A 13,645-nucleotide genomic window follows, 5' to 3' on the forward strand; every position below is an offset into this window, starting at 1 on the left:
AAGGGCCAGATGTTACATAACTACAACGCCCAGCATGCCTGGACTGTCTGGGCATGTTGTAGTTTTGCAACATCTGGAAGAGCACAGATTGGAGACCACAGCACAGTGGCCCTCCAGATGTTGCCCTCCAGATGTTGCCAAAGGCTGTCTGGGCATGCTGGGAGTTGTAGTTTTGAAACTTCTAGAAGCAGCAGTGAGGATCACTTTACAGCAATCTTCACTGCTGCCTCTGATGCCGACGCTGCCTTCTCTACTTGCCTGCCACCGCTGCCTCCTCCACTTGCCTGCTGCCGGTCCCCGCTACCTGCGCCGTTCCCAGGTATGTGCCACCGAACCCCACAGCTCTCTGGGTCATCTTTCCCCGCTTTGCCCAGACTTCTAGGGGCGGGCAGAGCTGGGGGTCTGAACTTTATTAATAATATATAATATATATATATATATATATATATATATATATATTATTACCTAAGTATTTTTTGTATATGTGCTATAATTATCAGGAATTTATCCTCATTTACTTAAAAAATAAGAGGTAATGTTTCTTCATTTTTATCTGTTTCTTATTGCAACCTATAAACTGAACTTGTGCATTCCCTCTCACACAACCTTCCCTTGCTTTATTTTTAAATAATTCTCCATTTAGGAAATTATTTTTATTTCACAGCAACAAAACAACAGTGATGCCCCCTCCCTGACATACATAGTGAGTGACCATTAAAGTGGAACCACTAAATAATGTGCATTAGGATGAAGAAGTATTCAACTAACACAGACCATATAGATCATAGTCCCAAAGGTTACATGTTCACTATTTAGAGATTGAATAAAAATAAAAGCCTTTGGATGGAAAGTATAACACTGACAATCAGAGAGAATCAAAGTGTGACCTGAGGGAAATTCGGAGTTTCTGTACACACTCCGTCTGAATGTATAAATAAGTTGTTCCTTTGAAGCACATCATTTTTTAAAGATATTACGGTCACAGAATAGGATTTTGGCGATTAGAGCAATTGATGGTAGTGAAATGAAGAATACACAGTAAACAAGTATAATTATGAAATAGCTTACTAATTTCCGTAGCTATGATGCTTAGATTATGCCACTGGGATATTTCACGGTCCAAAGGTTTTGCTGTATAAATTGATCCATTTCCTGAGTGTATATTAAAAATTCTGTCAAGGTCAGTGTGTCGATCCAGAGAGAACCTAGCAGGAAAACATGTTTATAAATATTTTACTATTACTATAAAATATGGCTGGTTTAATCCTACAAATCTACTATGGTGCTTCAAGTATCTGATATATATATATATATATATATATATATATATATATATATATATATATACTCATGCCTAGAACAGAATCATATAACAAATAACTGTGTCAGGAAAGAGTACATGTATATAATATTGATTCTTAACTTATATATAAACTGATACATGTATAACACAACTTAGTAAAACACTCTACCCATGATAAGGGTTTAAGGGCAGCTCAAATATACAGTAGCATATTATAGATACTCTAATGCCAAACAACAGTGTAATATTTGGTTAATAGCACCGTATATGAAATACAGGGTGGGCCATTTAAATGGATACACCTTAATAAAATGGGAATGGTTGGTGATATTAACTTCCTGTTTGTGGCACATAAGTATATGTGAGGGGGGAAACTTTTCAACATGGGTGGTGACCATGACGGCCATTTCGAATCCAACTTTGGTTTTTTCAATAGGAAGAGGGTCAAGTGGGAATTTCACAAGAAAAACAACGATGTGCTTGATTTTAACATAGCTTTATTCTTTCATGAGTTATTTACAAGTTTCTGACCACTTATAAAATGTGTTCAATGTGCTGCCCATTGTGTTGGATTGTCAATGCAACCCTCCTCTCCCACTCTTCACACACTGATAGCAACACCGCAGGAGAAATGCTAGCACAGGCTTCCAGTATCCGTAGTTTCAGGTGCTGCACATCCCATATCTTCACAGCATAGACAATTGCCTTCAGATGACCCCAAAGATAAAAGTCTAAGGGGGTCAGATTGGGAGACCTTCGGGGCCATTCAACTGGCCCACGACGACCAATCTACTTTCCAGGAAACTGTTCATCTGGGAATGCTCGGACCTGACACCCATAATGTGGTGGTGCACCATCTTGCTGGAAAAACTCAGGGAACGTGCCAGCTTCAGTGCATAAAGAGGGAAGCACATCATCAAGTAGCAATTTAGCATATCCAGTGGCCTTGAGGTTTCCGCTGATGAAGAATGGCCCCACTATCTTTGTACCCCATATACCACACCATACCATCAATTTTTGTGTTCCAACAGTCTTGGAGGGATCTATCCAATATGTGTTAGTGTCAGACCGATAGCCGTGGTTTTGTTTGTTAATTTCACCATTCACATAAAAGTTTCCCTCATCACTGAACAAAATCTTCTGCGTAAACTGAGGGTCCTGTTCCAATTTATGTTTGGCCCCTTCTGTAGCACCTGAAACTACGGATACTGGAAGCCTGTGCTAGCATTTCTCCTGCGGTGTTGCTATCAGTGTGTGAAGAGTGGGAGAAGAAGGATGCATTGACAATCCAACACAATGGGCAGCACATTAAACACATTTTATAAGTGGTCAGAAACTTGTAAATAACTCATGAAAGAATAAAGTTATGTTAAAACCAAGCACATCATTGTTTTTCTTGTGTCACATGACCCTCATCCTATTGAATAAACAAAAGTTGGATTCAAAATGGCCGACTTCAAAATGGTCGTCATGGTCACCACCCATCTTGAAAAGTTCCCCCCCTCACATATACTAATATATACTAACCAACCATTCCCATTTTTTTAAGATGTATCTATATAAATAGCCCACCCTGTCTATTAAACATATAGAAAATTCTGCCCACCTCTACCTGCCCTTATCATTGACAGCCACTGTACATAGTGGTTGTCAGTTAATGGTTAGGAAGGAGGTTGATGGGATAGGAAGAAAGTATCCACCCTCATGTGTACAGTGGAGTTATCCCTATGAGTATGCTGTATTCTCTGTAAATACTGTTCACCACATAGCACATTTTTTGTGTGCCTTTAAGGCTAATAATAGAATGGACTTTTAATCAGCTCTGCAATAAGAAGTACCCTTCAGTTATTTTATATCATTATGTTTAGAATGATATTGTTTACTGCTTACTTTTGTATGTTGATAAATTGATAATATTAAAATAATTTCAATAAAAAAATGCAGTGTTACACTATAGGCTACATATATATGATATAAGTATTAGCTTTTTCTTTAGGCATAGATGATCCACGCTTTTGATGTGTCTCTAAAAAATTTTTTTTTGGCCCATGAAGATCTCTATTCCACTAGGAAGAAACTATGTGAGGAAAATGTCACAACTTTAAACAACTTTTATATAAGATTTGAGGAAAACATTGAACATTTCACACAGTAACATGAAAATTACCTTATAGGACTGGAAATAGTATCTGGATCTCTAGCCATTACTGTCCCTATTATAGTCCCAAGTTCGATATCCTCATGAACTTTGAACATGTAGCTAGGTCGGCCAAAAATAGGAGGTTCATCAGCATCTTCTACTGAGATTTTCACAGTTGCTGTATCTTTAAATGGACCAAGATAGTGGAAATGGGGATCTATATGTGTATTCTCTGCTTCCACTTTTAAGGTGTACAATCTTCTGCTTTCGTAATCCAATTTCTGTGTTGAAAAACAAAGGGGAATGTTATCATTGCACATGATAGAAAGATGCACATTGATATACATCTCTTTTCAATTTGCTGCCTTATATTTTTCCTGCATATATATAGATATTCACAGATAGCCACTGTGACTCCTATAAACCATAGAGAAGATACACTTAAATTCATGATGGCCTTTTCATCAAGGATAATAAGAATCAGTGTAGGGCTCCGGTTACAGACACCCTGGGAGCTGTACATGTTTATTCTGTCTGTGCCGTAAAAGTAGTGTTGCCCACGAATATTCTAAATTCTAATTTTAATCGCGAATATTGCAAATACAGCACTATATATTCACAATTTAGAATATTCGCTTTTTTTTTCTTTGTTCACAGTACACATCACCGTGATGTCTAGAGGTACGCCCCCCGCACCTGATAGCTTTGGCTCTCGCTCACGGCACCTCCAGCTATTGACTTGCCGTCTGCTGTTTGGACATGTGGAATAAAGCATTGTTTGGCAAATACTTCTCAGTGAGTGAGTGCAGCTTTTTTCAAGTCTTCTGCTTTTCATGTTTTACACATCACAGTGATCACTGCATCCCTCTCTGCTCTTCGAATATTCGCGAATATTGAGCCCTCCCTTCTTTAATGGTATAGGGAACTAATGGGCTAGTGCAGTGCAATGCACTAGTCCATTAGTTCCCTATACCATTAAAGAAGGGAGGGCTCAATATTCGCGAATATGCACATATATTTTCGCATATGCGCAAAAAAACCCCGAATAGAACGAATATGCAAATTTCACGAATATATAAGGAATATTTGAATATCGCAAATTTGAATATGGCCTATGCTGCTCATATAAGAAGTAGTGTAGTGTAGTTTACAGACCAGAAGTACTGAACCTGTCCACACTATATGCATTCACTTTTAAATTCTTTTTACTATGAGATGCCCAAATACTCTGCTATAATTGATAATTTAGCATAATGTAACAACAGATTTCAGATAGAAATCCACGTGAGGCCATCTCAAGATTAAAAGTGATCACCAGCCACAGATTTGTTTTTTTTTGTTTTTTTTATCAGCTGATGCCAGAAAGTTAAATAGATTTGTAAATCACTTCTATTAAAAAATCTTAATCCTTCCAGTACTTTTTAGGGGCTGTATACTGAAGAGAAATCCAAAAAAGAAATGTATTTCCTCTAATGTCATGACCACAGTGCTCTCTGCTGACCTCTGCTGTCCATTTTAGGAACTGTCCAGAGCAGGAGAAAATCCCCATAGCAAACATATGCTGCTCTGGACAGTTCATAAAATGGACAGCAGAGGTCAGCAGAGAGCACTGTGGTCATGACATCAGAGGAAATGTATTTATTTTTTGGATTTCTCTTTAGTATGTAGCCCCTAAAAAGTACTGGAAGGATTTTTTTATTTTTTTTATAGAAACAGTTTACAAATCTGTTTAACTTTCTGGTACCAGTTTATAAAAAAAAAAAAAAAAAAAAGTTTTCCACGGGAGTACCCCTTTAATCTTCTAAAGATAGCCAAGTGCTGTTAGTCTCATTGAGAGTAAAAGGAGGTTACTGGGTTGGGAAGAAGGAGAAAGCTAAATAGCAGAGATATTTAAATGTAAAATAAAGGTACATTTTTGGGTATCAATGATACATTTTATATATTTATTTATTTTAAAGGTTTTATACACTGTATTATACATGACTCTAGCTCCCGATTGCTTATGGTATTGTAAATATACTGATGTGCACAAATGTCTTAAAAATTTATTGCACTTTATATAAGTCAGTCAGTTTAACCCCTTAAGGACTCAGGGTTTTTCCGTTTTTGCACTTTCGTTTTTTCCTCCTTACCTTTTAAAAATCATAACCCTTTCAATTTTCCACCTAACAATCCATATTATAGCTTATTTTTTGCGTCACCAATTCTACTTTGCAGTGACATTAGTCATTTTACCCAAAAATGCACGGCGAAACAGAAAAAAAAATCATTGTGCGACAAAATCGAAAAAAAAAACGCCCTTTTGTAACTTTTGGGGGCTTCCGTTTCTACGTTGTGCATATTTCAGTAAAAATTACACCTTATAATTATTCTGTAGGTCCATACGGTTAAAATGATACCCTACTTATATAGGTTTGATTTTGTCGCACTTCTGGAAAAAAATCATAACTACATACAGGAAAATTTATACGTTTAAAAATGACATCTTCTGACCCCTATAACTTTTTTATTTTTCCATGTACAGGGCGGTATGAGGACTCATTTTTTGCGCCATGATCTGAAGTTTTTATCGGTATGATTTTTGTTTTGATCGGACTTTTTGATCACTTTTTATTTATTTTTTTAATGGTATAAAAAGTGACCAAAATACGCTTTTTTGGACTTTGGAATTTTTTTGCGCATACGCCATTGACCGTGCGGTTTAATTAATGATATATTTTTATAGTTCGGACATTTACGCACGCGGCGATACCTCATATGTTTATTTATTTAATTTTTTACACTGTTTTATTTTTTTATGGGAAAAGGGGGGTGATTTAAACTTTTATTAGGGAAGGGGTTAAATGACCTTTATTAACATAGGGACCTATAACACTGCACACACTGATCTCCTATGCTGATCACTGGCGTGTATTAACATGCCTGTGATCAGCATTATCGGCGCTTGACTGCTCCTGCCTGGATCTCAGGCACGTAGCAGTCTTTCGTCGATCGGACACCAAGGAGGCAGGTAAGGGCCCTCCCGGTGTCCGGTCAGCTGTTCGGGACACTGCAATTTCACTGCGGCGGTCCCGAACAGCCCGACTGAGCATCCGGGTCACTTTCAGTTTCACTTTACAAAGCTGACCGCCGCTTCTAAAGGGTAAATACCGCACATCGGCGATGTGTGGTATTAGCAGCGCGATCCCGCTTCATATTGCGGGAGCCGGCGCAGGACGTAAATATACATCCTGCGTCGTTAAGGGGTTAAAGGGTATGTTCACACATACGGGATCTGCTGCATATTTTTGCTGCATATTTTGTGAAGCTGATTTTGCTACCTGTTGAAGTTAATAGGTAGCAAATTCAGCTGCAGAAAATCTGCGCAAAAATATACAGCAGATCCTGTACGTTTGAACGTACCCTAAATGTTTTTTTTTTCACAAAGATACATAGGTCTAAAAAGATGCATTATGTGAAAATAAACATATTTCAATGTTCAAGCATTTCTAAAACCATAAGGTATATACTACCTTATCCCGCATATGTCTGTTTCGTTTTGCTCTGTTGTCCTTGCTGATCTAAGGACATCCACTGAGACGGTCTAACATACTCAATACGACTGCAATATCTTGCCTTGCCCCAAGAGTAATAGCAGTTAGTCTCACTTGTTTATGAAAGCAAGGGGGATCGTGGGAAAGTTTGTGCTTTGTTGCATAGTAACAGTACAGGGATGCAATTAACCTTACATTATGTATGTGTTTTGCATCTGATCTTACCAACTTTGCTTCGTGGGAGACCCCTTTAATAAAAGTACTTATAAAAACCAAAGTGTTCCTATTTCCCCTGTGTAGGTTTCCCATGGGAATAATCCAGAGTGAGGAAGAAACTCCTTTGTTACTGCTTTCATATAAATATTATTTAGTCTTACTACCTATTATCAGCCAGCATATTATATCCTGTCCTGTGCATCTGTTTATTCATTCAGCAATGCAGCAAAAAATTTCAATATATTCTAACTTAAAAAAAACATTGATAATGTGTTTTCTTAAATCATCCTGCATGCAAACCAAAACATACAATGCATACCGTATATACTCAAGTATAAGCTGAGGCCCCTAATTTCAGCCCAAAAACACAGGAAAAGTTATTGACTCGACTATAAGCCTAGGGTGGGAAATACATCATCCCCCCTGTCATCATCCAGACCCCCATCATTAACACCCCCGTCATCATCACCTGTCATGATCCAGACCCCTGTCATCATCACCTGTCGTGATCCAGACCCCTGTCATCATCACCTGTCATGATCCAGACCCCCGTCATCATCACCCTGTCATCATCACCGCCTGTCAATCCCTTCAATCAGTGGTCTTCAACCTGCGGACCTCCAGATGTTGCATAACTACAAATCCCAGCATGTCCGGACAGCCATCGACTGTCTGGGCATGCTGGGAGTTGTAGTTTTGAAACATCTGGAGGTTCTCAGGTTGAAGACCACTGCCGGGCCTTCATCATCATCCAGACCCCCCCCCCCCTTTAGTTTTCTACTCACCTCCCCTCGGTGGGAAGGAAGGGTGAGCTGGTTCGGGCCATCTATGCTGCAGGGACCATCCGGTGGGGAGGGTTAGTCGTTAGGCTGTCCATCTTCACCGGGAGGCCCTCTTCCCCGCTTTGGGCCCGGCCCCAGACTAGTGACGTTGCCTTGATGACGACGCACAGGGACGTTCATGCGCAGGGACGTCCCTGTGTGTCATCGTCAAGGCAACTTCACTAGTCCGGGGCCAGGCCTGGAGCAGAGAAGAGAGCCTCCTGGTGTAGATGGCAAGGCCGGAACGACTAACCCTCCCCACCGGACGGTCTCTGCAGCATAGATTGCCCGGACCAGCTCACCCTTCCTTCCCACCGAGGGGAGGTGAGTAGAATACTAAAGGGGGGGTCTGGATGATGACGAAGGCCCGAGCAGTGGTCTTCAACCTGCGGACCTCCAGATGTTTCAAAACTACAACTCCCAGCATGCCGGACAGCTGGGAGTTGTAGTTTTGCAACATCTGGAGGTCCACAGGTTGAAGACCACTGAGAAGGGATTGACAGGCAGAGAGTTCACTCGAGTATAAGCCAAGGGGGGCATTTTCAGCACGAAAAATCGTGCTGAAAAACTCGGCTTATACTCGAGTATATACGGTACATATTATATATATATATATATATATATATATATATATATATATATATATATATAGTCCTGTGTAGTTTTTGTAGCTTTCGCTGCATTTAGAAAATTGGTTCATCACTTTTCCCTCCAGTTAAATGTGCATCGAAGCTTACTTTAGGGATGACAACACTACTGGAAACTAGGAAGTTAAAGTTTATAGAAATGTATTTATCATCTTACAAATGGAACATCCTGACAGTTCAAGCATTGCATTCTCTTAACAGGATGGGAAATCTCTATTCATTTACTTTCTATGGCAATTATAGCACTACAAAGCTTTTGCTACTCCAGTGGGTATTAGCCAGAAGGTATATGCTTGCCTTTCTACTACTAGGTCATTCGTGTGACCTATTCTTATTCCTCCGGTGAGTCATTCTTGATGCAGACTCTGGTCTGGTAATTAACTGTTCGCTCAATCTCTAAAGACTAATCCCTATCTCAGCTGACAAATGCAAGGCCACCAATTGATTCTAAAATAGTGTACTGCTTCATGCTACAAGCCTGTCACTTGAAATAGCTGATGTTTCTTACTTTCATTTGTTTCAAAGACTATTAAGTGGAAAAATCATAAACCTAATATAGTGTTGAAAGCTTCTGGAGCCATTGAGGGTTACTAATTGGACTCTTTAGTTAAAGAGACAATGTATAACTTCATTCACTGTATTACATGCTGCATTGTACTGTGTGTACCGTATATACTCGAGTATTAGCCGTCCCGAATATAAGCTGAGGCCCCTAATTTCACCCCAAAAACCCAGGAAAAGTTATTGACTCGACTATAAACCTAGGGTGGGAAATACATCATATCCCCATGTCATCATCCCCCTCCACTTTCATCATCCAGACCCCCATCATTATCACCCCTGTCATCATCACCCTGTCATCATCCAGACCCCCCTTTTGTTTTCCACTCACCTCCCCTCGGTGGGAAGGAAGGGTGAGCTGGTCCGGGTTGTCCATATTGGACCACCTATGCTGCAGGGACCGTCTGGTGGGGAGGGTTAGTCGTTCTGGGCTGTCCATCTTCACCGGGAGGCCCTCTTCTCTGCTCCGGGCCGGCCCCCGACGATGCGCAGGGATGCCCGTGCGCAGCAGACGTCCGTGACGTCCCTGCACATGAACGTCCCTGCGTGGTGGCATCAAGGCAGCGTCACTAGTTTGGGGCCGGCCTGGAGCGGAAAAGAGGGCCTCCCGGTGAAGATGGACAGCCCGGAACGACTAACCCTCCCCCCAGGACGGTCCCTGCAGCATAGGTGGTCGAATATGGATGGCCCAGACCAACTCATCCTTCCTTCCCACCAAGGGGAGGTGAGTAGAAAACAAAAGGGGGGCCTGGATGATGACAAAGGCCGCAGTGGTCTTCAACCTGTGGACCTCCAGATGTTTCAAAACTACAACTCCCAGCATGCCCGGACAGCCAACGGCCGGGACCATCCACTCTCAGCTAAGCCAGAAACTTTTTTTATTCACTCGAGTAAAAGCCGAGGGGGGCGTTTTCAGCACGAAAAATTGTGCTTAAAAAATCGGCTTATACTCGAGTATATACAGTATTTGTGATTGTAATGCTTTGAAAAAAGTTCACATACAAATTGTTCATAGTAAAAATATTAACTGTAATATTTAGTAAAAATAGACATATTTTTGGAGACTATGGGGGAGATATATCAAAACCTGTCCAGAGGAAAAGGTTCCCACTTGCCCACAACAACCAATCAGATCACTTCTTTCATTTTGCAGAGGCCTTGTTAAAAATGAAAGAAGCAATCTGATTGTTTACTATAGGCAACTGGGCAACTTTTCTTCTGGACAGGTTTTGATAAATCTCCCCCCTATGTCATTTGTATATGGCATTTTACACAGTTTTTCCCTTTGCTTGCATTCTCTAATTACCTCAGCTATATAGTGGCTGAGGACTAGTATTTTGCCATACAGTGGACACACAGAATTGAAGATCCAGCTCCCTCATATCTTTATACCACACCCAAAAAAAGCAGCAACTATAACAACAGTTGGCCGCTCTCTTCCCCCATTTTAGTTAGACAGATAGGTAAATAAATACGACCCCTTTGCGGCACAAATGACAAAAATAAAAAATAAACTTCTTTGCGCCCCCTCGCCAAACTGCATGCTACAGTCTGTTTGGCGAGGGAGTGTGAATCATATCATCGTGCTGCATCTTTTCGGACCTCACCTACAAAAAAGAAGTTTACAGGCCGACGTTTATCATTGTCTTTACACTGTTTTTTTGTGTCTACAAAAGGAGCAAAAAAGGCGCAAGCAGGGTTTATTTGCCCATTTTTTGCGCCTTTTGGTTTACACATTTCTGCTGATTTTGAGTTGCAATCCACTGATTTTGGCAATACACATGATATGGAAATGATATGGAAGGGTTTTATGAGCTGCGCCTTTTTCTGAAAAGGCGCAAAAAAGGTGCAAAGCCACTAAAAAGTCTCTAAAACTACACCGGCCCAGACTTAGCTTAGCTTTTTGGTGTATGTGAAAAGAGAAATTTCAGAAAATGTGACCTGCACAAAATGTATTAAATGCTATGTGACCATTTAATAAATTTGGTGCTCCTATACATTACCAGCACACAATAAAAAGGTGTAAAAATGCTTCACTTACACCTACAATGATAAATGCCGGCCACAGTGTCCCATGTCGCCACACCGGAGAGACTGAGCTGCACACTGTCTGGGGCAGATTTATCAAAACCTGTCCAGATGAAATGTTGCTGAGTTGCATATAACAACCAATCAAATCGCTTCTTTCATTTTTCAGAGGCCTTTTAAAAAATGAAAGAAGCAATCTGATTGGTTGCTATGGGCAACTTTTCCTTTGGAAAGGTTTTGATAAATCTCCCCAGTATGTCCTGGCTGGCATCAGGTCATTCTGTGTGTGCCCCAACACCACTGCACACAAGGTCCTAATCCTACTATCAGGAACTTGGGTACCAGTCTGGGTGAGTGGCCCAGGAGACCAGCCCATGGAGGGTACTGGCCCATCTGATATTTTCCAGAAAGGCAAGGCGACTAGACAGGCTGTGGATTCATATCTGTTCTAAAGATGAATGGATGAGGGAAGGTGGGTAGCACATAGAAGTACTGGCTAGAAATTTGGCATTTTTCTCTTACAAAGTATTTTACAAAATATATCATATTCATTATGCATTCAAGCTTCACTGTGTTTAAAGAATAGAAATCAAAGGTATTATCAAAAATGGCTTATTATTTAAATTATACTTTCATAATATATTTTATATCACTGTCCATTTAATAATAAAGTCTGCTATATTCTGGTTTCCATGCTAGCAACTGAAACTTAGAGGATAGCAACTTATCTTTAGAAGATATCATGTATAATGACAGGTAACCGCTCTATTGTCCTACTGGGGGCCTGGATTAGCAGGATAGTAGTTATATACAAAGAGATATGACTCTGAGTGCATGTTCCCTGACACTTTTTGGTTTCTATATAAGGTTGCATGAACACACACACACACACACCATGCTACTTTCTATACAAACAATAGTTAAATTTAAAACGTTAAAAAGCACAATTTTTCTTTTCTACAGAACATAAGAAAACAATGAATAATATTTGTAGCCTGGTTCTTTATGTACCACAAATAAATAAATAAATAGATTATATATATATATATATATATATATATATATATATATATATATATATACATACACCGTATATACTCGAGTATAAGCCGAGCTGAAAACAAGCTGAAAATGCCCCCCTCGGCTTAAACTCGAGTGAACTCTCCGCCTGTCAATCCCTTCATCAGTGGTCTTCAACCTGCGGACTTCCAGAAGTTGAAAAACTACAACTCCCGTCATTATCCAGCCCCCCCCCCCTCTTTTGTTTTGTACTCACCTCCCTCTGCGGGATGTTAGGGTGAGCTGGTCCGGGCCATCTATGCTGCAGGGACCGTCCGGTGGGGATGGTTAGTCGATGGGGCTGTCCATTTTCACCGGGGGGGCCTCTTCTCCGCGCTTCGGCCCCAGCCCTGGAGTAGTGACATTGCCTTGACGACGACGCACAGGGATGTTCATGCGCAACATCCCTGTCCGTCATCGTCAAGGCATCCCTGTCCATCATCATCCCCCCTTCATCATCACCCTCTGTCAATCACTTCATCAGTGGTCTTCAACCTACGGACCTCCAGAGGTTTCAGAACTCCAACTCCCAGCATGCCTGGACAGCCGATGGCTGTCCGGGCATGCTGGGAGTTATAGTTTTGCAATACCTGGAGGTCCGCAGGTTGAAGACCACTGATGAAGTGATTGACAGAGGGTGATGATGAAGGGGGGATGATGACGGGGGTCTGGATGATGACAGGGGGGAATTATGTATTTCCCACTCTAGGCTTATAGTCGAGTCAATAACTTTTACTGGGTTTTTGGGGTAAAATTAGGGGCCTTGGCTTATATTCAGGTCAGCTTATACTCGAGTATATACGGTACATCTTTTTTTTTTTAAATGCCCACAAATACTAAATGGGTCACTGACAATTGAATATCTTACCAACCTATACATCTTTTATATAAATATATTTTTTCAATATAAAACACAAACATTTATGGAAGTATAACCTGATACATACATAAGCTTCTATACTTCAGCACATGAACATAAGATGGATAATGATAATTACTCACTGGGGAGAACATTCTACCAGCCCAACATCTGCATGGTGTTTGTATATTCAACTTAGTGTACATGTTACCCTATGAAAAGTTGTACACATGACTGTCCTTAGCTTTATGTGACCAGCATGGTCTCACAGTGCACTGGCCACTAGGCTGCTGGGAGGACAACATTAGGATAGATCAGTGTAAGTTTAATGTTACTCATCAATTCCAATCCTCACTTACTCCAAGTCTGAAGGCTGCCCCACTCTCAGATGATGTTGCCGGCAGTGATGGAGGCTTTCTGTTTTGTGTCTGAGTGGCACTGCCCCCTTCCCAATCCCATCTCACTTGATCTCATACCG

General features: G+C 40.7%; 1 protein-coding gene across 2 annotated transcripts in view; it reads right to left on the bottom strand.

The window, feature by feature from the left end:
• LOC130273719 (cadherin-10-like) overlaps positions 1–13,645 on the bottom strand; it is a 472,310-nt gene that overhangs the window by 71,341 nt on the left and 387,324 nt on the right. For both annotated transcript variants that reach the window (XM_056520963.1, XM_056520964.1), the window contains 2 exons: positions 3,471–3,724; positions 1,069–1,205 (listed from right to left, as the gene is read on the bottom strand). In XM_056520963.1, the coding sequence (XP_056376938.1) occupies positions 1,069–1,205; positions 3,471–3,724 (391 nt within the window). The remainder of the gene's footprint in view (positions 1–1,068; positions 1,206–3,470; positions 3,725–13,645) is intronic.

This window comes from Hyla sarda, chromosome 5, assembly GCF_029499605.1.
Source record: "Hyla sarda isolate aHylSar1 chromosome 5, aHylSar1.hap1, whole genome shotgun sequence".
NCBI classification, from domain to species: domain Eukaryota; kingdom Metazoa; phylum Chordata; class Amphibia; order Anura; family Hylidae; genus Hyla; species Hyla sarda.